The sequence below is a fragment of the Lutjanus erythropterus genome, chromosome 16, assembly GCF_056507025.1.
Source record: "Lutjanus erythropterus isolate fLutEry1 chromosome 16, fLutEry1.hap2, whole genome shotgun sequence".
In the NCBI taxonomy this organism is placed as follows: Eukaryota; Metazoa; Chordata; class Actinopteri; order Lutjaniformes; family Lutjanidae; genus Lutjanus; species Lutjanus erythropterus.
The window spans coordinates 30,782,658-30,803,909 of record NC_139332.1 but is presented as its reverse complement, the minus strand read 5'-3'; the positions used below and the strand labels follow the sequence as shown (position 1 = coordinate 30,803,909).

The 21,252-nt window shown below is 39.4% G+C and overlaps 2 protein-coding genes across 3 annotated transcripts; both read left to right on the top strand.

Annotated features, from left to right (window-relative positions):
* The first annotated feature begins 162 nt into the window (after positions 1-162).
* kdm1b (lysine demethylase 1B) lies at positions 163-9,158 on the top strand. The gene is made up of 21 exons (XM_084738816.1): positions 163-320; positions 1,753-1,895; positions 2,099-2,220; positions 2,310-2,399; positions 2,551-2,662; positions 2,955-3,068; positions 3,162-3,200; positions 3,307-3,499; positions 3,866-4,050; positions 4,183-4,353; positions 4,903-4,977; positions 5,061-5,195; positions 5,348-5,519; positions 5,705-5,832; positions 5,967-6,098; positions 6,261-6,335; positions 6,481-6,597; positions 7,192-7,317; positions 7,616-7,738; positions 8,017-8,169; positions 8,619-9,158. Exons 1-21 carry the CDS (start codon positions 305-307, stop codon positions 8,700-8,702), a joined length of 2,505 nt encoding a protein of 834 aa, XP_084594942.1. The 5' UTR covers positions 163-304; the 3' UTR covers positions 8,703-9,158.
* A 2,574-nt stretch (positions 9,159-11,732) lies between these two features.
* Positions 11,733-21,046, top strand: LOC146313378 (uncharacterized). Of its 2 annotated transcripts, XM_084739476.1 has the most exons (15): positions 11,735-12,175; positions 13,701-13,808; positions 14,299-14,394; positions 14,629-14,751; positions 15,016-15,168; positions 15,256-15,402; positions 15,942-16,043; positions 16,163-16,264; positions 16,368-16,490; positions 16,570-16,722; positions 17,789-17,938; positions 18,019-18,273; positions 18,367-18,516; positions 20,146-20,289; positions 20,369-21,046. In XM_084739476.1, the coding sequence occupies exons 1-15, from the start codon at positions 12,124-12,126 to the stop codon at positions 20,437-20,439; spliced, it is 1,929 nt and encodes a 642-aa protein (XP_084595602.1). In that variant the 5' UTR covers positions 11,735-12,123; the 3' UTR covers positions 20,440-21,046. The 2 variants fall into 2 exon arrangements, with proteins under 2 accessions (XP_084595601.1, XP_084595602.1); XM_084739475.1 differs by lacking the exons at positions 14,629-14,751; positions 15,016-15,168; positions 15,256-15,402; positions 15,942-16,043; positions 16,163-16,264 and having other exon boundaries at positions 11,733-12,175; positions 13,701-13,841; positions 14,293-14,394.
* The last annotated feature ends 206 nt before the right edge of the window (positions 21,047-21,252 follow it).

The window sequence follows — 21,252 nt, the reverse complement described above, 5'->3', positions numbered from 1 at the left end:
ATGAGAAATGAAGTTAAAATGTTTTTTTGTTTTTTTTTAATATTACTAATTTCCGTGAAATGTTTTGTCAAACAAACACCTAAAAAACTGTACCATCCTGGGAATACAACGTGTATTACGGCCAGCAGCGGGGGTCAAAACTAATCTAAGCGAAACGCCCATTTCCTCTTTAAAACAGGAAGTGGTATTGTGGCAATAACAGCGCATTGATTTCCCCCACAACAATAAAAGGGAGACGAATATAACAATTAAAAATCGTTTCAGAAAGTCACATTAACGTCAATAAGAAACACCGCAGTCCGCCATGTTGTCGGATGCAGGTGAGTGTTCACATCGCGCCGCTGCTGCTCGCTACATGCTAAATGTGACAAGCGGACGTTGTTTGGCTGGTTTAAAGAGCTTGTAAAGGTGTTCATCTCATCTGTCGTCACCTTTGCTGTGTTTACCTGCTACTTGATCTCGTGTATCATTGGCCTCGGTCCGTTTGTAATAAATTCTGTTCGTATGATCCATTTTAGCATCATGTTTACTGTCATATCAGTGACAACCAAGGCCCCATTTGGACTGAACTGCAGTGCATTGTCTACTGTTAAAGGGAAAACTCACCTCTTTTCATGTGGATTCCCAGTCAGTGTTGACAGTAAATGTAGTCTATTAGAGCAATAAATTCCTCAGTTTGTGCTGTATTGATCAAGAAAGCTGAGTAGTAGTCATGTAAGCAGTACCTACATGTACCATGATGCATTGTGTGAGCTTGTGTCACCCACGACCATGTTGCCCTGTATCACCACCCTAGCTATTACCTTGATGGCTAAAACATAACATTAGGTGACAAAAATACTCTTCTAGCACATCTCCTGGATACCCAGAGGTGGAGATTAGAAATCCAAATTGAAACAGTTTGTAGTTCTTCCTTAACACCAACAACATCACAGTGACATCACTGGATGCAGGAAAAACAACAGATTTTGCAGCTGTAGAACTTATGGTGCATTGCATTTGAACTGGGACTAAGTTCCCAGCTGGTGAGTTTCAACTGGAACACCTGCTGGATTTCTGACATGGAAAGCTGGGGGAACATCACCAACCACAAACTCAAAATCCAATATGGCTGCTCCAAACATCAACAGGTGTAGGCCTGCAACTAACAATTATTTTCATATTATTTTCTCAGTCAATCAATTAGTTAATAGGTCTAAGATTTATTTATTGGTTGAATATAGCAGGAATGTAATATAATATGAATAAGTGGGTTTTCTTTCAAGCAATAACACACTTTTTCTCTTGTACTAAATATCAGCACAGCTGTGATTGGGATAAAGATAATTCAGTACTATGCAATTAAATCCTTAACCACGTCAGAGCTGGTATTTTCCCTGATTAATGGGGCAAACAACGTTAAAACTGCTGTTCTTTTATCCTACTGAGTGTACTTTGTCAGATTAAAAAATGTGTGTTAGCGATCACATAGTAGTAAGCCTGAATTCCTTTTCGTCCTGTCTCTACCTGTTCGTCATTATAACATTAATATAACAGTTATTTCTAGTGGGGGAGTCTGTGATGTTGCACCTCCATGTTTCTACAGTAGCCCAGAAAGGACAAACTAAATACAGACTCTAGTTGGCCTTTCACCACCGGCCACTGTAGTTTCTTCTTTACTTTTGGAAGAGGAGGGAGAGTGGGTCACAGTCTGCTAGACACCACTAAACCACACTGGTCCTTTAGAGATATATTCTTGTCTCTAACATTTAGATTATTCTGGGAATTCCTCTGGTGCTCGGCGAGGCAAAAAGAGGAGCTCTGGTGAGTCACCGGGGGACGGCCAGACCCTGCGCTCCTCTGGAAGGCAGATCAACGTCCGGGTGAAGCGTACCAACAACCCTCCACCTGGACAGGTGAGCTGCACCATGCATGTTCACATGTACCATTTAATGTCAAAACTGACCCCATTACTGAAACCTGATGTGCTTAATAAAGCCTGTAATGCTGCAGATACTGCTGCAGCATGTGTGATCTGCGCATCCCCAGTTTAAAGTGCTCTATGAATAAATTTGAGCTGACCTCGTTGTGATGACGTTCTCCTTACGTTCTCCTCCAGAGCAAAAGAAAAGCCACAGACACAGAGGAGGAAGACGACCAGTCTGAGAAGAAGTACAGAAAGTGTGAGAAGGCTGGATGCTCTGCCACATACCCAGTTTGTTTTGCAAGTGCATCTGAAAGGTAAGATGTTTTGTTATAATGGGAATCAGATCTTAACTCAATCGCTAAAATTGTTTTGAACGGACCTGATTGTCATTGTCTCTTCTCAGGTGTGCTAAAAATGGATACACATCTCGCTGGTATCATCTGTCATGTGGTGAGCATTTTTGCAACGAATGTTTTGATCACTACTACAGAAGGTAATGTTGACAGAACAACTACTCGCTTAATAAAGAACAGTTTTTTGCTATATTATAAACAAACAGTGTTTCGCTGTTATTTATATGATTATATCTATGTGTTGCATGACAGCCATAATATTAATTTTCTCTCCTTTTTTTCTGCTGGCAGTCACAAAGACGGTTATGAGATATTTGCTGCATGGAAGAAGGTGTGGACTAGTAATGGGAAAAGTGAGCCCAGTCTTAAAGCTTTCATGGCAGATCAGCAGCTACCATTCTGGGTAAGTGCACGCAGCTTTCCTGTTAAAGGGATAGTTTGGATTATTTGACGTGGAGTTGTCTGAGGTATTTATTCATCGTCAGTGTGTCACCAGCAGTAGATGACTCCTGCTGCTTCTTCAGATTTGGGTTTGTCGACCATCATCCACTGTAGGTGATACACTGACTGGATAAGTACTGCGTACCACCCTAATTCAGATAATCTGAATTATTCCTTGAAACAGCTGAATGTAATTATCCTATGTTCTTCATGTCACAAGTATAGTCTTGTTCATTGTGATATGTTCCTTTCAGGTTCAATGTACTAAACCGGATTGTAGGAAGTGGCGTCAGCTGACCAAGGAGATCCAACTCACTTCCTCCCTCGCAGCGACGTACCGTTGTGGGATGAAGTTCAGCAACATCAAGGTAAACTGGGTTAGAAATAGAAAAAGAATCTGTTCACAAGAGACATTTCTTTTTCTTTTTTTTGTGATGATAAATTTGTGTCTTTGCCTGCAGAGTGAGGGTCCGGACCAGTGCTCCCAACCAGAGGACTTGGTAAGCTGGTGATGATGTAGCAGCTATCACAAAATTAAATGTCTTTAGGAAAAGACACAATGATGATTTGCATCCTCTTTAATCCCACGTTGTTTCATTCTCACAGAGAGTGGCCGAGGTGACTGACAGCTGGTGGCATTCGATGCTGATTTTGCCGCCTTTGTTCAAAGAGAGCCCAGCCAGCCCTTTCCTCGCTGCTTACTACCCGGACTGCGTGGGGATGAGTCCCTCAGGCTCCGCCAGCAACGTGTCTCTGACTGAGCTGAGAGCAGATCACTGCAGAGCCATCCAGCCACAAAGTAAGTCCGTGAGTGTGACGGGAAAGGAATGTTTGAACTGCCATTGTGCGCAGATTGTACAGATAATTATTCTTTGCACAGAGACATATGGGACTAAGTGGTAATAATCCATCAGGGAGATGCTTGGTCAGCCGTCCAGTTAGAGATATCAGTCGAAACCAGTGGCTCACACACACTTTGTCCTTTGAACCCATTTTCTATCATTGAGTGAGCTGACTAAGTGACATATTTTATTGCATAGCAATAACAGAATGGACCCTCCATTAAGCTTTGACCACATCTAGTGGTGTTGGGACCCCCGGGTTGGGAACCACTGGTCCAAATCATATGGTAATATGGTGCAGTAATCATGATTTTATCTCTCAGTTCCAGGCCTGTGTCCATACTTCCAGCCCTTCTACCAGCCTAACGAGTGTGGAAAAGCTCTGTGTGTGCGGCCCGACATGATGGAACTGGATGAGCTTTACGAGTTTCCAGAATTTTCCCGCGATCCCACCATGTATTTGGCTTTGCGTAACCTCATTCTGGCTTCCTGGCACAAGAATTGCAAGGTACGCTGCAGAGTTCTGCCAACAGTGACTTAGAAACGTGTTTTTCACCCTTATCTTTTGGACCCTTTAAAAATTGCTGACTGTATTTGTCTTCTTTTCAATACCACATCTTCTCCTCCTGTTTTTCTAAAGGAGGTGCTGACCTCCCAGAAGTGTGCTCTGCACATCATCGTCCGGGGGTTGGTGCGCGTGCGCTGCGTGCAGGAGATGGACCGGGTGCTCCACTTCATGACCAGGAAGGGTCTCATCAACACTGGTGTGCTGGCGGTGAAACGGCCTCTGCTCCCTGACAGATACTGCTCTGTGAGTGTCCTCATCTTTACTTGATTGTTTTCATTTTGTTGTATTAAAGTTCTTATCCATAGTCAGTGTCGTACCTACAGTAGATGGTGGTCGGCCTGCCAGACATTCTCAATAATTTCTGGCCAATTTCAAAACTTTACTTGCAAAGGCCTGAGAAAAAGTTGTGAAGAGAAATTTTAGTCCACTTATTGGGCACGTCAGCACAGAAACTGCTCTCCATAGGTTTTTAAATGAACTTCTTTTAGCAGCTGACTGTAGTCAACACACTCTTATACTCTGCAGCTTTTGATGCTGTTGATCATAAATTTTTTTAAAAGAACATCTCAAAAGTTGGGTTTGGTTTTAAGATTCATTCCATTTTTATCTGTCGCAAAGGTTTGTTTTTATTGATTTTACTTTTGCTTTATTGTCTTTCATTATATCTTATTTACTGCTCCTATTGCCCTTATTGTATGTGAAGTGCTTTGCAGCATGTTCTGAAAAGCACCATTTAAATAAAGGTATTATTACTATTGTTTCAGTACCTCCCGCATTTTATCATTTTTACAGAAGAATGTTATTGTCATTGGTGCCGGGGCTTCAGGTCTGGCTGCTGCACGACAGTTGCAAAACTTTGGCACTCAGGTACGTATAAATACCTCCTGTTTTGTCTTGTTTGCTGGTCACAGTGCCGTACCTTTACACCCTTTGTTTTCATTGGTTTACAGGTGGTGGTGCTTGAGGCACGAGATAGAATTGGAGGTCGCGTGTGGGATGATACTTCTCTGGGTGTTACTGTAGGGCGAGGAGCTCAGATTGTGAATGGCTGTGTGAACAACCCCATCGCCCTGATGTGTGAACAGGTACGAATTTTTAAAGAGTCTACAAAGAAAGAATTCTGCATATGTCTCCTATATGTTAGAACTTCTTCTTTATTTCTTCTGGTAAATGGAAACATTGCACTTTTACAGGATTTGTTTTTCTTCTAATTTGACTCTTGTCTCTTCTGTTGCAGATGAGCATCAAGATGCACAAGCTGGGAGAGCGTTGTGACCTCTTTCAGGAGGGGGGGCAGGTCACTGACCCCGCCATCGACAAGCGCATGGACTTCCACTTCAACGCCATCCTGGACGTGGTGTCAGAATGGAGGAAGGACAAGTCTCAGAACCAGGACACGCCACTGAGAGGTGCTCAGAAACAACATGATCGTTTTTATCTAAAGAGTCACTGAGGTTCAGTAAAGGCACTTTAAAGGGAGAGTTTGTATTATTTGAAGTGGGGTTGTATGAGGTGCTTGTGAGGTAGTCCGTGTATAACCTGCAGTAGTTTTTTTTTTTAATATTTGACCTTTAGTTGTATTTTATTTCTACAGAAAAAGTCCAGGAGGTGAAGAAAAACTTTCTTCAGGAATCTGGAATCCAGTTCAGTGAGTTGGAGGAGAAAGTGCTTCAGTTTCATCTCAGCAACCTGGAGTACGCCTGTGGAAGCACGTTAGACCAGGTCTGGAAACAATCGACTGAGGGACACATCACACAAAGATTAATAATACAGATTTTCCTCTGGCCTGAAGTGCTTTTTATCCATCTAGTTTGTTTTAGTGTGAGTCGCTATAGTCTTTGTTTGTTTGTTCGTAGGTATCGGCAAGATCCTGGGACCACAATGAGTTTTTTGCCCAGTTCTCAGGAGACCATACTTTACTCACCAAGGGCTACTCCGTGTTACTCCAAAAACTGGGAGAGGGCCTCGACATCCGCACAAAGTGTCCGGTTTGTTATTCAGTATTTTAAGTAGTGAACTTTATTTTCCCATGCTTTTAGTGTCTTAGTCTTTAATTTCAGTTGCTGCTTTTACATTTATCAGCCGTACTTTGTATAATGCGATAAAAATGTTTAAAATTATGTATATACATTTTGTTTTTTGAATTCTAGGTTCAGGCCATTGATTACTCAGGTGATGTTGTCAAAGTTACCTCTACCAATGGGTCCCAGTGGACAGCACAGAAGGTAAGAACATTAATACATTTTATACCAGAGTCAGATCTATATAATCTATACTGCCTCTTTTATTAGTCAGAGAATGTTGCGTCTATTCAGTGTCTGTTATCATGCTGTAATGTCAGTGAGTTTATACATCCCTTCCTGTCTCCAGGTTCTCGTTACGGTCCCATTGACTTTACTTCAGAAGAACCTGATTCAGTTCAACCCTCCACTTCCTGAGCGGAAACTGAAAGCGATCCACAGTCTGGGAGCTGGTATCATAGAGAAGGTCAGAACTTGTGTGTAATAAATGCTTGTAAATAAGTTCAGACCACCGGCAGATGTTTGCTAATTTATATTTGTAATTGTAAGTTTCACGACTATCTCAGATACTTTGGACAATTTACTCAGAACATTTAATTTTAAGACAAATAACAACAAAATAATTTGAGAGTTGCTTAAGGGTTTTTTTTTTCAAAGAGGGGTTTCAAGGGAACACAGTCTGCTTTTTTATTTAAGAAAACTGGGAAAGATATTGTTGAAGATAAATAAGCACAAAAAATGGAGAAAAATTGTTGTTAACACACCCACACTCCCTTCCTTTCTGCTCAGTATGAAGTATACAAGATTAAAGGCTGCAGTGGAAAATAAGGTGAAAAGTAATAATGCACAGTCAACTCCACAGTCTGAGGGTCAATCAGATTTGATTAAATTGTGAGTCTCTATTCTTCAAAGTAAACTTTATCCTTTTATGGTGAAGGGTGTCAGTCATTTCCTTGAACCTTCTTCTTTAAGGTCAAAATTATTTTTTGAGCTGTAATCAGACGAAAGGAGTCGCTGCTGTGCTCTTTTTACTGAAACATTATTTTAAACCTTCTTCCAGATCGCTCTTCAGTTCCCGTACAGATTCTGGGACAACAAAATCCAAGGAGCCGACTACTTCGGTCACATCCCACCAGGTCCTGACAAGAGAGGCATGTTCAGTGTCTTCTATGACATGGATCCACAGGTTTGTTTTTTTTTTTTTTTTTTTTTTTTTTTATTCATACAGAATGACAATATTGTTCCACTCAATGGTTCTTAAAATCACATACTCTTAAAATACCCATCCTGTCTGTGTTTGATAAAGAAGAAAGTTTGAATGCCGTCGGCAGAATAACAAGAATCCAAAAGATAAAAGAGCGCAGTAAAATAAAGTATAAATAGACAAAGCACATCTTTCGATTTTACAGTTTGACCTCATGTCATGATTGCAATGTACACAATGGTGTGTGTGTGTGTGTGTGTGTGTGTGTGTGTGTGTGTAGGGGAAGCAGGCCGTCCTCATGTCTGTTATCACTGGTGATGCTGTGTCTGCTGTACGGGACATGGAGGACAAGGAGGTGGTTGATGAGTGCATGAAGGTCCTGCGTGAACTCTTCAAAGAACAGGTAATGCTGTCAACCCAGACATGTTTTGGAGTGTTTACTTCGGTCAGGTAAAGTTCCCAGGTTCCCGAGACTCTTCCTGAAACTTCTTGCTGTGGAAAAATGATTAAAACACATCAAAAATGTGTCTGGGACAATTCCTGACAATTCATGTGGGTACTTCTAAAATACACAGCAAATTTTCTACTAACAAATAAGCCTTTTGCCTCCATATACAATTTTCAGATTTACTTGTATTTCTTTTGTGTTTTTTCTTATTTACTGTCTGTCCCCCTTGACAGGAGGTCCCAGAGCCGCTGCATTTCTTTGTGACACATTGGAGCAAAGACAAGTGGTCCCAGATGTCCTACAGCTTTGTGAAGACGGGAGGAAGTGGAGAAGCCTACGACATCCTCGCTGAAGACTTACAGGGAAAAGTGTTCTTTGCTGGCGAGGTAACACGGCTTTCACCACTTTTAACAAACGTGTCTCAAAATGTCTGTTTATTTAAAGTAGCAACATGAGATTTATTTGCAATATTATTGGTGATAAGCTTTTAGTCTGTTGGATTTTTCCTCATTGTGTTTTTCTCCCTCGCAGATTAAGTGTAAAAGTTTCATATTGATCTTAGAAATAGAGGCTTGATGAAATTATCTTAACTTGTGATCCACTTACAGCACTAACTTTTTTCAGAGCTTTCATCCACACACTGAGACTGGAATGATGATGAGAAATTAGATTAAAAAAAAACTAGTAAGCTGACCTTGAGTTTGTTAAATTAAATTACTGTTGTTTTATCAGAAGCTCCTCAATGCAGGCCACCTATTTATGTCATATTATGTCACTATTGCAAACTGATTTTTGTTGCTTTTCATTGATTTATTGTTGTTTTTTTTGTTATCAGGCCACCAACAGACATTTCCCTCAGACTGTGACAGGAGCCTACCTGAGCGGGGTCAGAGAGGCCAGCAAGATGGCTGCTATGTAAACTTTTATCAGTTCCAGAGCACTCAAACACACCAGCATGGACACACGGGTTGCACTGAGCAACAAACTGTTAAAACAAAGTCGGGCCGCGTTAGCTGAATTCCTCCACTTGAAATGATGTTTCGATCTACTGTGACGTTTCTGATCAGCAAGACGCCGGCGATCGCTCTCCAACAGCGGGGTGAAGTAGCGCTCCCCAGGGCCCGGATCGACAAATTCAACAGTTAAAGTGCTTTTTATTTATATCAAACATCCAGCCGGCAAATCGATTGTTGGCAACAAGATGCAAAAAAAAAAAAACATTAATAGCAAGGCATGAATTATGGATGATCCCTGTGCCGCGCCGTCTGTGTCCACTGTGCTGGAAACCAGGATGATGTTGTGTTAAAGTTGAGTTTAAAGGGATAGTTCAGATTTTTTGAAGTGCGGTTGTATGAGGTACTTATCCATAGTCAGTGTATTACCTACAGTGAATGGCGGTCAGGTTGGAGAAGCAGCAGGAATACCAGTGTAAGAATCTTGGCAATGTGCTGCCAAGTGTACGCCATTATTGAGAATACTTTGGTGTTTTAAAGGTATAGTTCAGATTCACTGAAGTCTAACCAAACTAACCAATCACAGCTGCAGTAGACCAGCAATTCCCATGTTCTGCAAGCTAAAATTACAGCGGGTTCCTGTGGGAAAAGGCTGTCTGATGGCAAGGTAAAGCAGTGAAAATGATAGTAATAACTTTATATATATGTATAGTGCTTTAAAAAAAAAAGTGCTTTGACAGACAGAACCAAAGAGAAGGATACTCAGGAGGCAATATCACAACAGAAAGCCAAAATAATGAGGCCAAAATTAAGGTAAAAATTAAAATACACACAAAAGAGGCTGAAACAAAGTAAAATAAGATGGAGCAGTCATAAGAAAAATTTGGCAATAAAAAGAAATAGAAATAAAGGGGAAATGAATGCAATCATGTTATGTCAGTATAAATAAATACAAATAATGAGAAAAATATAAGCAGGTCTATAAAAATTAGTTTTTAGAAGTGATTTAAAAGATGCCACTGAATCTGCGAGCCTCATTTCCTCTGGCAGGTCTTTCTGAAGTCGAGGGGCCCCGATGCTGTTTATTCTAAATAGAGAGTGCATTTAAAGGAGAAATATTTAATATATTTATTGTAATAAATCCTTCTTAAGTCCCTCTGAAGTTTCCATTTTGGTGCAGAACGTCTTTTATTGTTTGCCCGTTTCAGGTTAATTAGAGTTCCTGTACCTCATACAACCCTACTTCAAATAAACCTACTCCAAATAATCCGAACTATACCTTTAATGAGTGGTGTATGTAACACTTCTGTGATGAAATGGTCAGAAAATTTCATTTTTTGAGAGATTATGGTGCATGAAACATTGGTAAACTCTCAGTCATGTAATCATGAATTTAACTGAACAAGATTTAATCTCCAAGGATCAAATTTTAAGAGATTATATTGACATGATATTTAAGAATATTTTTTCGAGAGTTACCTACCAATGTTTCACACGGCTGTAATGAACTTTCATTGTATTATATGTGATTCATGTGTTGGTACGGTGAAGAGAAATGGGTGAAAGGTTAGATATATAGTAGGAGTAATTCTGTGGTAGCACTTTTGATTTAAAATGACTTTGATTTAAAAAAGAAAAGAAGAAATGAATAGTTAACATGTATTCTCCGTAGGACTGAGTATGATCAGAAGACAACAGATTGTCCCCTCACTGTCTCAGGGATGTGATCAAGACACCTAAAACAAAATTATGGAAGAAAACGATGGTCGAACAATTCTGAAAATGGTTGGGGGAAAAAAAAAATACAAAAACACGACCAACCAAAGGAGGAAAAACAGTCTGTATTAGTTCCTGAACAATTAAAGTTCCTGAGGTTTGGGATCAGGGAACAGCACAACAATGTCCTCACTTTGTTTGATCAATGTTGACTAATTAAGCTTTACGTGTATGTCCTCATTTCACTGTCTGGATCAATACATCTACATGATCATGTCCTGTTTTCCCAACATTACAGTGCTTGACTATTTATCTTGTATGTGTGTAATAAACTGAGCTATCAACTGCCAAACTGGTCGCTTTCAGCTCTCACTCGCAGACGACTGTTTGCCTCCTTTTTTCCTCCTCGGGTCAAATCAGGGTTAATGTATTTATTGATAAAGTAAAGAAAACTGGATCGTAGACGGTGAATATAAAGTCTAAGAATATTTAGTGTTTGATCACAGTAGACTGCATATTTTTGGGATTTAGACTGTTGGTCGGACAAAAGCAATTTGAAAGCATCTCTTATGACTTGTAGATGTGGGAACTTGTGAAGTTGTGACTGAAGTGATTTCGCAATTTTCTGGTACAGACTAAATGATTGATTAATTTGATATATTATTATATATGAATTCCTGTCCACATTCACCTAAAAGTTAAGGTTTGAAATTAATTCTTGAGCTTAATAAATAAGGGGTAATGTACAGTGAGCAGGACATTATTGCAGATAAACCCTGACAGTGTGGTGCAGTTCTTTATATTTTCTATTTTGCAGTACTAGTACGAGTAACTAAAGGTATCAGATAAATGCCTCCTTAGGGCTGCAACTAATGATTATTTTCATCATCCATTAATCTGTTAGTTATTTTCTTGATTAATCGATTAATAATTGATTTGTGGTTTGATCCATAAAATCTTGATCACTGTTTTCCAAGCCCAAGATGACGTCCTCAAATGTCTTATTATGTCGAAAATTTAGTTTACTGTCCTAAGAGGAGTAAAGAAACCCGAAAAATGTTCACATTTGAGAAGCTAAAATCAGAGAATTTGGACATTTTTTTTATTTAAAAAATGACTCATTGTTTGATGTTGGTGATTTATTTGATAATCAATAATCAGTTAATCAATTAAATGTTGCAGCTCTAATGTCCCTGTGAGTTATAGTAGAGTAGAAATATAAAGTTGAAAATGGAAATACTAAGAAGCAAAAGTATCTAAAAATTGAACTTGAGTTAGGTTTAGTTCAGTAGCAGTTACAATAGTTGCTTTTAGTTTTTTTTGCTAGACGACTTCTGAAGTTAGTGGACCAATGACGTCGTGAGGCGTCATCAACAGTCGCCCTTTCGCTCTCGTCCAAAAACGAAGCGGAAGAAAGCTAAGAAACGAAACTAAACGTGAGCTGGGACCGTATTACAGTCATGACGGGGGAAACTAGTTTCTGAACTGGTTTCATATGACCGTGGCGCTGTGACTGTTGCCGCAGGTTGGCGGAACTGGTGAGAAATACAACCACCAGCTGAAAACAAACTGCCAACTTAGCGAACATTAAGTGACACAGAGGAGGCTAACAGTAAAACAACTTGGCGCGTTTTGGATGAAGAGCAAAATTAACTTAAACTGAGCATCAAAATGGACTACAGCACAGCCGAGGTGCCAGCCAATGTGGTCCAAGACTCTCCAGGTAGTTAGATTAACGATGTTATGTTTAATTTTAGCTGAGAAGGCAGGCATGTTATTGGACTGCGTTGTGGCTAAAAGCTAAGTTAGCTTACAAATTGGAAATAAGGCACTGACATCACTGCTGCTAACGTCAGTAAGAAAGGAGAGTTTACACGGATCAAATCCAGTATGTTAACACTAAGCTTTATTAATACTAATAATAGTACTAGAAGTACTTGTAATGCTGGCGAGAAGTTTAATTTAAGAAAGTTCTATAGTTATGTTACTCAAGTATTGTTGATATTTCACTACTTGTCATGTGCTTGTAATGTACTTTTTACTCCACTACATTCATCAGACATGTATAGTTCCTTTTGGCATTGCAGATTATAATAATCATCATTAATAAATGTATAGTTAATTAAACTTTACTGTTAAAACAATTACATTATAACTAATAATGTTTATTAATAATTAGTAGTGCTACAATTTGGAATCAGAACTGTACTAATGTAATCGATAATATTGTTATAGTCTCGTATCATCTAGGATACAATGTATAGTTTGTGCATGAATTATTTGTATTACACTGATGGTAAAGTAACAATAATACATTACTAATAATTTGCAAACATTATTTAATTTCATTGTTAACAGTTAAATGAGCATTGACTTGTAATTAATTAATTAATTATCAATTCACCATTTATGAATGAATTTATTATTGAAGGTTGTTATAAAGTGTTACTATCATTTTATAAACACATGAACATTCTCTAAAACATGATGCATATGGATTAAACTGCTCACAGCGATGTTATATAAAACGGGTCAAGTTAGCTCAACCAACTATAACATAAACAAGGCTTCTCACTCGTTAATGCATCTGTGATTATTCAATAACAATACATTAAACAACTTTTTGAAAGGTATCATTTTACATAATGAGTGCTTTTAGTTTTGTTACTGTAAGGATATTTTGCTTATAATACTCTGTACTTTTACTTAAGTATAATTTTGACTACATGACATGTAACAAAAGTATTTTTACACTCTTCTAATGCTACTTTCACTCAAATAAAGTATTTGAATATTTGTTCCACTGCTGGTAATAAACAGTCCTGATGCTGTGATTCATTGTTTAAAAAGCAGATGAAGTTTGGAGTCATTGATGTGAGTTAAAAACTTGTAGATGCACTTTAATGTTCCGTCAGTGGAAGTTAATAATGGAGATATCCTAATAAAATTCACAAATATGGATGCCTTGATGGTTCATTGGTCTTCGATACATAACTGCTGATGGGTGATGTCGCTGATTTGACTTAAGCTGAGAACCTTCATAGGTTGTCATCCTAATTTCTCTTTGCCCACATTTTTACTATCAATCTAGACTCTCAAATAAAGGAAAATGCCATGAAATGTGAATATGCAGATGAGAAAAAAGGTAGTTTATTGGGTTCAAATGTATTTTGAACTTTTATGACGTTTACCAGACCAAGCTTGAGTTGTATTTACTGATATGTGTCCCATTGTGTCTGACTGATCAGGGAATGACAGCTCCAGCTCTGATGATTTGGTGCCTCTCTCAAAGCTTGTGACGAAGCCACACAGTAAGGAGAAACAGTCACATGACGACAGACACAACTTAACCTTCAGCTCCAGCACTAAGCCAACGAGGGACAGAAGCGGTGAGGACAACAAATTAAACAGACTGTCAACAATGCGGCCAGATTGAGAGAAATATTTTCAACTTTACACACTGCTAATTGCTGTGAATTTCTGTAGCATTTCTGAGTCAACTGTTGATTTGACTCCAGATATGCAGACTAGGAAAAAAAGTAGTTTACTGGGTCCAAATCTTGAACTTTTATTTATTTTTTAAATCAAACTTGAGTTGTATTTACTGGTATTTGCCCCGTTGTGTGTCTGACTGATCAGGGAATGACAGCTCGAGTTCTGATGATGACGTTCCTCTCTTGAAGCTTGTGACGAAGCGACACAGTGAGGAGAAACAGTCAGAACCAAAAAAGGACAGAAGTGGTGAGGACTGCCACTTGACATAAAATATTTTATGTATTATGACCTTTGAAAGCAAATGTTACAATTTTTTTTCATTGTTTATATCTTCTTGTGTTGTAGCTTCAGATGACTCCTCGGATGATGAGCCTTTGATAAAGAAGAAGCCAGTGAAGAAAGACGACACGCCACCCAGATCTAATGGCACTAATAACAAGAAAGCAGGTAGTTACACATTAATTGTGGCGTATGGCCACAGAAAGTTAGTCTGTGGCCACCAAATATTCCATACTGTGAGCCTCCAACACAATGTTACAGTTCCACAAACATCCTGACTCCTATGTGCCTTTGAATGCCTTTGCGTTGTGACGCCCCTCATCATCAACTATATTTCAGCTGTGTTTCTGATGTGTGTCTGGAACGGATCACTATTAAAATATTTCTATGTGTAACTTTCAGATGTGGACGCAGGTGACAGCTCTGATGATGAGCCTCTCATGAAGATAACCAAAGTTTCACACAAACCTGCAAAGAAGCCTGTCTCAGTGCCTCCAAAAAAATCTGTTGATACAAAGAAGAAAGGTGAGATAATTTCCTCCCTATTAGGGCTGCAGTTTGATTGTTTGGTCCATAAAATGTCAGTGCCACTGTTCCCCAAAGTCCAACATGATGTCCTCAAATGTTTTGTTTTGTCCACAACACAAAGATATTCAGATTACAATCATAGATAGTCGATTAATAATTGATTAGTCGCTGCAGCTCTACTCCCGATGGACATGCAGTTTCAGCAGAAAGTTGCTGTTCTCTGTAGCAGACACTTATTCTTGAGTTCCTTTTCTTACACAGAATCATTGGATGAAGATGACAGTTCGGACGACGAGCCTTTGAGTGAATTTACCAAGAAACTTCCCCCCAAACGTCAGAGAAAGACATCTGTCTCGCCATCAAGAGAAGCAACCTCTGTTGTGAAATCCAAAAGGAACGCAGCAAGGAAAGCAGGCAAGTGTTAAAGTTTAGAAATCAACTCATGTAAAATGACGTTCTCACAGGATTTGTTCCCAAAAATAAATGTTTTGTTTGTTCTAGTTAAATATGCAGACTCATCCAGTGACAGCTCAGACGACGAACCGCTGGCAACGATAAAGACGAAGCTGACAAAGGCTCCTAAAGAGCAAAAGACTTCAGGAAACAGCAAGAAAGCAAAACCGAAACTCAAAGACAAACCACTGAAAGGTAGGCAGCACATGAACACCATTTTTCCTGTCAATCTATCCTGTCAAACAAAGGAAAATGCAATAAAATATACACCTTATAAACAATAATCTTCAGAGCTGCAAAGATTAATTCACTGTTAATCGCCAATCACCAATTACTTGGTTAAAACAATTAAAACATACTATTTTCTGGTTTCTTTACTCCTCTATGACAATAAACTGAATATTTTGAGTTGTGAACAGAACAAGACGTGCAGATGTTATTTTGGGCTTTTGGCTAATCAATTAATTGAGAAAATTATTGACAGATTAACTGGCATTAAAAATAATTGTTAGTTGCAGGCAGCCCTAATAATGAACAGACAATGATATCAATGAAGTCTTTTTTTTTTTTTTTTTTTTTAACATATTTTTATATTAAATAAATTGTACTGAGTCAACTGTTGAGTTGTAATGAGTTGTAATTTATAGGGTCAAAATGTGGTTATGACCATCTTAAAAGACCAAACTTGAGATGTATTAACTGGTATTTGTCCCATTGTGTCTCTGACTGATCAGGGAATGACAGCTCGAGTTCTGATGATGATGTTCCTCTCTCGAAGCTTGTGACAAAGCCACACAGTGAGGAGAAACAGTCAGAACCAAAAAAAGACAAAAGTGGTGAGGATAACAAATTAAAAAGACTGTCAAACTGCCAGTTGAGGCAAAATATTTTACATATTGTGACCCGTGAAAGCAAAAGGTATAAAATTTTTGTATATTTATATCCTCTGCTGTAGGTTCGGACGACTCCTCAGATGACGAGCCTTTGATAAAGAAGAAGCCAGTGAAGAAAGACGACACGCCACCCAGATCTAATGGCACGAATAACAAGAAAGCAGGTGGTTACATACCACAAATCATCATCAGTCATATTTCAGCTTTGTTTTCTGATTTCTGTCTAGAACAGATGGTGATTAAAATATTTCTATATGTAACTTTCAGATGTGAACGCGGATGACATCTCTGACGATGAGCCTCTCATAAAGATCGCCAAAGTGTCGTCCAAAGCGGCAAAGAAGCCTTTCTCAGCGCCTCCAAAAAAATCTGTTGATACAAAGAAGAAAGGTGAGATAATTTTATCTCTGCAGACCGGCAGCATCAACACAAAGTTGCTGTCCTCTCCTGACTTCCTTTTCTCGCACAGAATCACTGGATGTCGATGCGAGCTCAGATGACGAGCCTTTGAGTGAGATTGCCAGGAAGCTTCCCCCCAAACATCAGAGAAAGGCATCTGTCACGCCATCTAAAAAAGCAACCCCAGTTAAGAAATCCAAAACGAATTCAGCAAGAAAAACAGGTAAGCGTTAAATCTAGGGATGCCCCAATCATGATTTTTTTTTGCAGCTGATCATCATTTGAGCCCATACACAGTTGATACTGATATTTTTGTTCTGTTATAGCAGCTGGTACAGCAGTATTATAGGTCAGTTTGAATGCTTTATAGTGTATTGGGATCTCCACCAGGTGGCAGTGTTTCCTGGGCGATAAAAACCCTGAGCAACCACATGCGGAGCTGCTGGCCTGTGAACTGCCTTGTCCACAACCCAAAGATGTTCAGTTTACTGTCACAGTGGAAAAAAGAAACCAGTTTCTCTGTCCAAAGAGCACCTCAAACAAACACATTTTGAGTCCAGAAAGCGCTCCTCTGCAAACATCTTTTAGAAAATATTCAAATTTGAGAAGGTGAAATCTGAGAATTTGGACATTTTTTGCTGCAAAGGGCCTTTGGCTGGAACTGAACCCCTGGCTGCTGCAGAGGATTCATGTAACTGAAGTACCAGGGTGCCCAGCTTGTGCTTGTTTTGGCCACTGTCAGGCTCCAATTGTTATTCTTAGTGTTTGACAGCTGTATGGAAAGAATCGCTCCAGTGAAAGGCACGTTTTGCTTAACCAGAAACAGCTGTTTCTCAACAGACTCCCTTTGCAAATCTGTGATTTTCAAATCATTATTGTCAGCTTCATTCAAACTCGAGAGAGGCAAAATAAAGCTCATCAAAAATGTTGTGCTTTATCACTCCATTTTTCCAACAGTTACCAACTCAGTGGCTGCAGAGAAGGAGAGAAGCTCCACGGAGAGCTGGGATTTTTCTACCTGAACTACAGAGGACAGAGACTTTTACATCAAGTTTTTACATCACAGATGACGAAGTAAAGAGTTAAAATGCGTCTTAATATTTAAGACATGCTGATAGGCTGATAGAGGAATTTAGTGTGGTGCAAAGACCGAAAATTACTCCTAGAATAAAAGACATCGTCTCCAGCACTGTCACAATTCAGTGGTGGATCACTATTTTGGAACTGATTGTAACCGAAATAAAAAAGCTGTGCCACTAAGCATGTTCTTGACTTCCTTTCTTGCACAGAATCACTGGATGACAATAGTTCGGACGACGAGCCGTTGAGTGAACTTGCCAAGAAACGTCCCCCCCAGCATAAGAGGAAGTCATCTGTGTCACCATCTAAAGAAGCAACCCCAGTTATGAAATCCAAAAGAAACGCAGCAAGGAAAACGGGTAGATGTTAAAACAAGTCATCTAAAAGGATTTTCTCATAGAGTTTTGTCCCAAAAATAAACATGCTCTGTTTGTTGTAGTTAAATATGCAGAGTCGTCCAGTGACGGCTCAGATGACGAACCACTGGCAACGATGAAGAAGAAGCTGACAAAGGCTCCTAAAGAGCAAAACAGCAAGAAAACCAAACCACAATCTAAAGACCCTTCATCCTCAGACCTCAGCTCAGATGATGATGATGTCCCCTTGGTGAACCTCATCGCCAAGAAGAAACCAGTGAAGAAAAACACAAAGACGTCAGCTGTATCACAAGGCAGCGCGTCAAGAAAGAGACGAGGTACTGCAGCAGTGATCATTACATCAAAATACTACGTAACATTATATAATGAAATATGATTTAATTAAATATGATTTTGTGACTGTTTGGCAGGACTCTCCGATGAGAGCTCAGAAGATGAACCGTTGATTAATTTGGTGAAAAAGAAACGCACGGACAAACAAACAAAAACCAAAACGAAGGCTTCAGCTCCGAAGAAAAAAGGCACAACACCCAAAAAGCCAAGAAAGATGCTCGTTTCAGGTAAAAACTCAGTCAGTTTCAGCTGTTAGAGATGACAGAAAACAGATATGAAAACACATATCATAACACCAGTTCTGGGGGCTAGATAATGTGGTTAAAGGGATAGTTTGTATTATCTGAAATGGGGTTGTACAAGGTACTTGTTGTATGGTGGTTGGACTTGAAAAAACAGCAGGAGTTCCAGAGTAGGAAGCTAAACAATGTGCTGCTGTTGACAGGCTCCTCAGCAAATTGCATTTTAGACATGTTACGACCCCAAGTTGGGCTACGGGATGAGGGGTGCAACATTAAATAAATTTACCCGGGAGAAAAAGGAAGGAGAACTGAGACAAAGATGATGTAAACAAAGGTTCTTGTATTTAACAAAGTGGGTCAAATTAAGTTAACAAATCAAACTAACAGGGTTAACTTAACCTACTGAATTACACACACACACACACACAAAAGACAACAAGTGTCCATGCTAGCCAGGGAGGCTAACAAGAACACAAACACAGAACACAACTAGTGCCTTTGCTAGCTGGCGGGATTAGCAAAGCACATGAGGGACGCCCAAACAAGTGCCCTTGCCAACCATGGAGGTAACAAGGCACATGAAACAGAAAGACGAGTGACTTCACTAGCTGGACATGCTAGCAAAGCACTTGTCAATCGCCACAAGTAGTCTAACCTGCTGCTGCAGGATTAAACTACAGACTGTAGTCTATCAAATGACCCTCCACCCCTGACATATGGACTTCTGTCCATCAAATGGCCCACTGGCCCTGAATGTCTGCAGGTTTTTAAGCACCAGGTCCTGATTGCAGAGCAGCTGCACCTGACGCCAATCACTGCAATCTGCAAGGGGGGGAGGGGCAGAACCTGGGCACAGGAGAGCACAGCACCACACACACACTGTGGCATGTAACAGACACCTAAAAGAATCAATATCAGCTTAAGTGTACACTATATTTAGAATAATTCCAGCACTTTACCTTGCTGTCAGACAGACTTCTCCAAAGGGAAACTGCCACTATTAAAGCCAAATATCTCGCTCAACCACACTCCACTGGCAAATTCAGTAACAAGGTTCAATCTGACATTTTTGTCAAAACTGAGTCATACACATATTCTTATTCTGTGACCATCTAACATTATGTGAGATGTTTTGTTTTTTTTATTATATGCAATTTGGGGCTTTTTTTTTTTTTTTTTTTTTTTTTTAGAAAACAAAGGTTCCATCTGCAAACTACAAACTATAAATTCTAACTTGGTTCTATAAGGTTCTAGCTGTGGAGCCAATTAGTACTTCAGAGGCACATAAGAGAACCCATCAGGTTCTGCTTCTTTGTCATGTTGTGCTGCTGCACAGTAACAGTGAGAAAAGGACAAAAGGATATGTAACGTTATGTCATAAACTGTCATAAAAGGCTGTTTGACAGCAAGGCAGCGCTGTGAAAGTAAACATAAAGCTTACACTTGGCCGAATATTTATTTATTTTCAGGTGGACCTTTTTTTTAGGGGGCTTAAATATGTTTTACTGCTGACTCTGTCCACAGCAGTTCATTACCTTCGTAAACCTGGGCTGTGTTGACCACCATCCGCTTTCTACCTAGTCGTGCATTTATGCTTCATTATTATTTCTTCAGGGTCGTCAAGCAACAGCTCCGATGACGAACCTTTAATAAAGGCAGCTAAACACCCACAAGTGACCAAAACCGTGAGGATAATACTGGAGAGGTGTGACGGTGACGAGACTGGAGCAACACAAAGCCCGAACAAAACCAGTACAGGTACTGATTACATAACTAAGTCATTACCGATGCTGTGACAGAACCTCAAGACTAACCTTATACTTACTTACCTAAACAGATGCACCGATTGTTGAAAAGACCTCGAGCAGGGAGTCAGAGGGCTCGGAGCAATCATCACAAGAGGAATGATCAGATGAAACAAAGCTGGAATGAGCTGAAGAAACAGCTTTTTGTTGTTTACCTTCTTTCTTGACTGGGAAGTTCTGAGTTTCTGAAGGACTTCCTGAAGTATTTTAGAGAGACACCTCCTAAAACTCAGTTAGTGTTCATGTCAGTTTCAACAGTGCGTTTTATATTCCGTACATACATGTTAATTTAAGGTGTTCATATTTTTCTCCTCTTTTTAAGTTTGGGATCAGATTTTGTAGGTTCCTGACTGATTTTATGCTCAGTTTTTAATATTATTTTACTGTTTGTGCCTATTGTTTGCATCGGCCGTCTCATCCGGCTTTTTTGTTTTTAAAAGAACTATTTAACAGTCATTCGTGTAAGTCACATTTCTGCATTCATATTAACCGTGCGCACAGCATGCAGCAGTTAAAATGTATTGTGTTAGATTAAACACTCATCACTATGAAACATAAATCAGCTGACTTGTCACACACCCACAGTTCTTCTGTATTTGTGCCTGTCGGTTTCATTCCAGTGGGACTGAACAGGATCAGTTATCTGTTCATGCCTTGAAGAAGGTCTCTGCCAAAAAAAACTTGCTAATTAAAAAGATTTTTTTCCCACAGATTTGTGAAGTGTGTGAATGTTTTTTTTTTTTCCATTCAGTCAGGTGGTCTGTAGCTCCAACGTCAAGTCTGATTCAAGGTGAGTGGTAACCACTGCACCACCGTGTCGCCCTAAAGCTGTACTAGTTCATCAAAAATCTCAATCGGTTAATATTTTGCTAAATTACAATAGTCAGTCCTACAATATTGTCGCAGTATGGATATA

What these genes read in the sequence shown, in the direction of transcription:
- kdm1b (XM_084738816.1), top strand. An exon ending in ACAACCCTCCACCTGGACAG is followed by an intron (nt 1,896 to 2,098) that starts GTGAGCTGCACC and finishes GTTCTCCTCCAG; the next exon opens with AGCAAAAGAAAAGCCACAGA. An exon ending in TTTGATCACTACTACAGAAG is followed by an intron (nt 2,400 to 2,550) that starts GTAATGTTGACA and finishes TTCTGCTGGCAG; the next exon opens with TCACAAAGACGGTTATGAGA.
- LOC146313378 (XM_084739476.1), top strand. Translation starts at nt 12,124, where the DNA reads ATGGACTACAGCACAGCCGAGGTGCCAGCCAATGTGGTCCAAGACTCT. An exon ending in TGTTGATACAAAGAAGAAAG is followed by an intron (nt 14,752 to 15,015) that starts GTGAGATAATTT and finishes TTTCTTACACAG; the next exon opens with AATCATTGGATGAAGATGAC. An exon ending in AAACGCAGCAAGGAAAACGG is followed by an intron (nt 17,939 to 18,018) that starts GTAGATGTTAAA and finishes TGTTTGTTGTAG; the next exon opens with TTAAATATGCAGAGTCGTCC.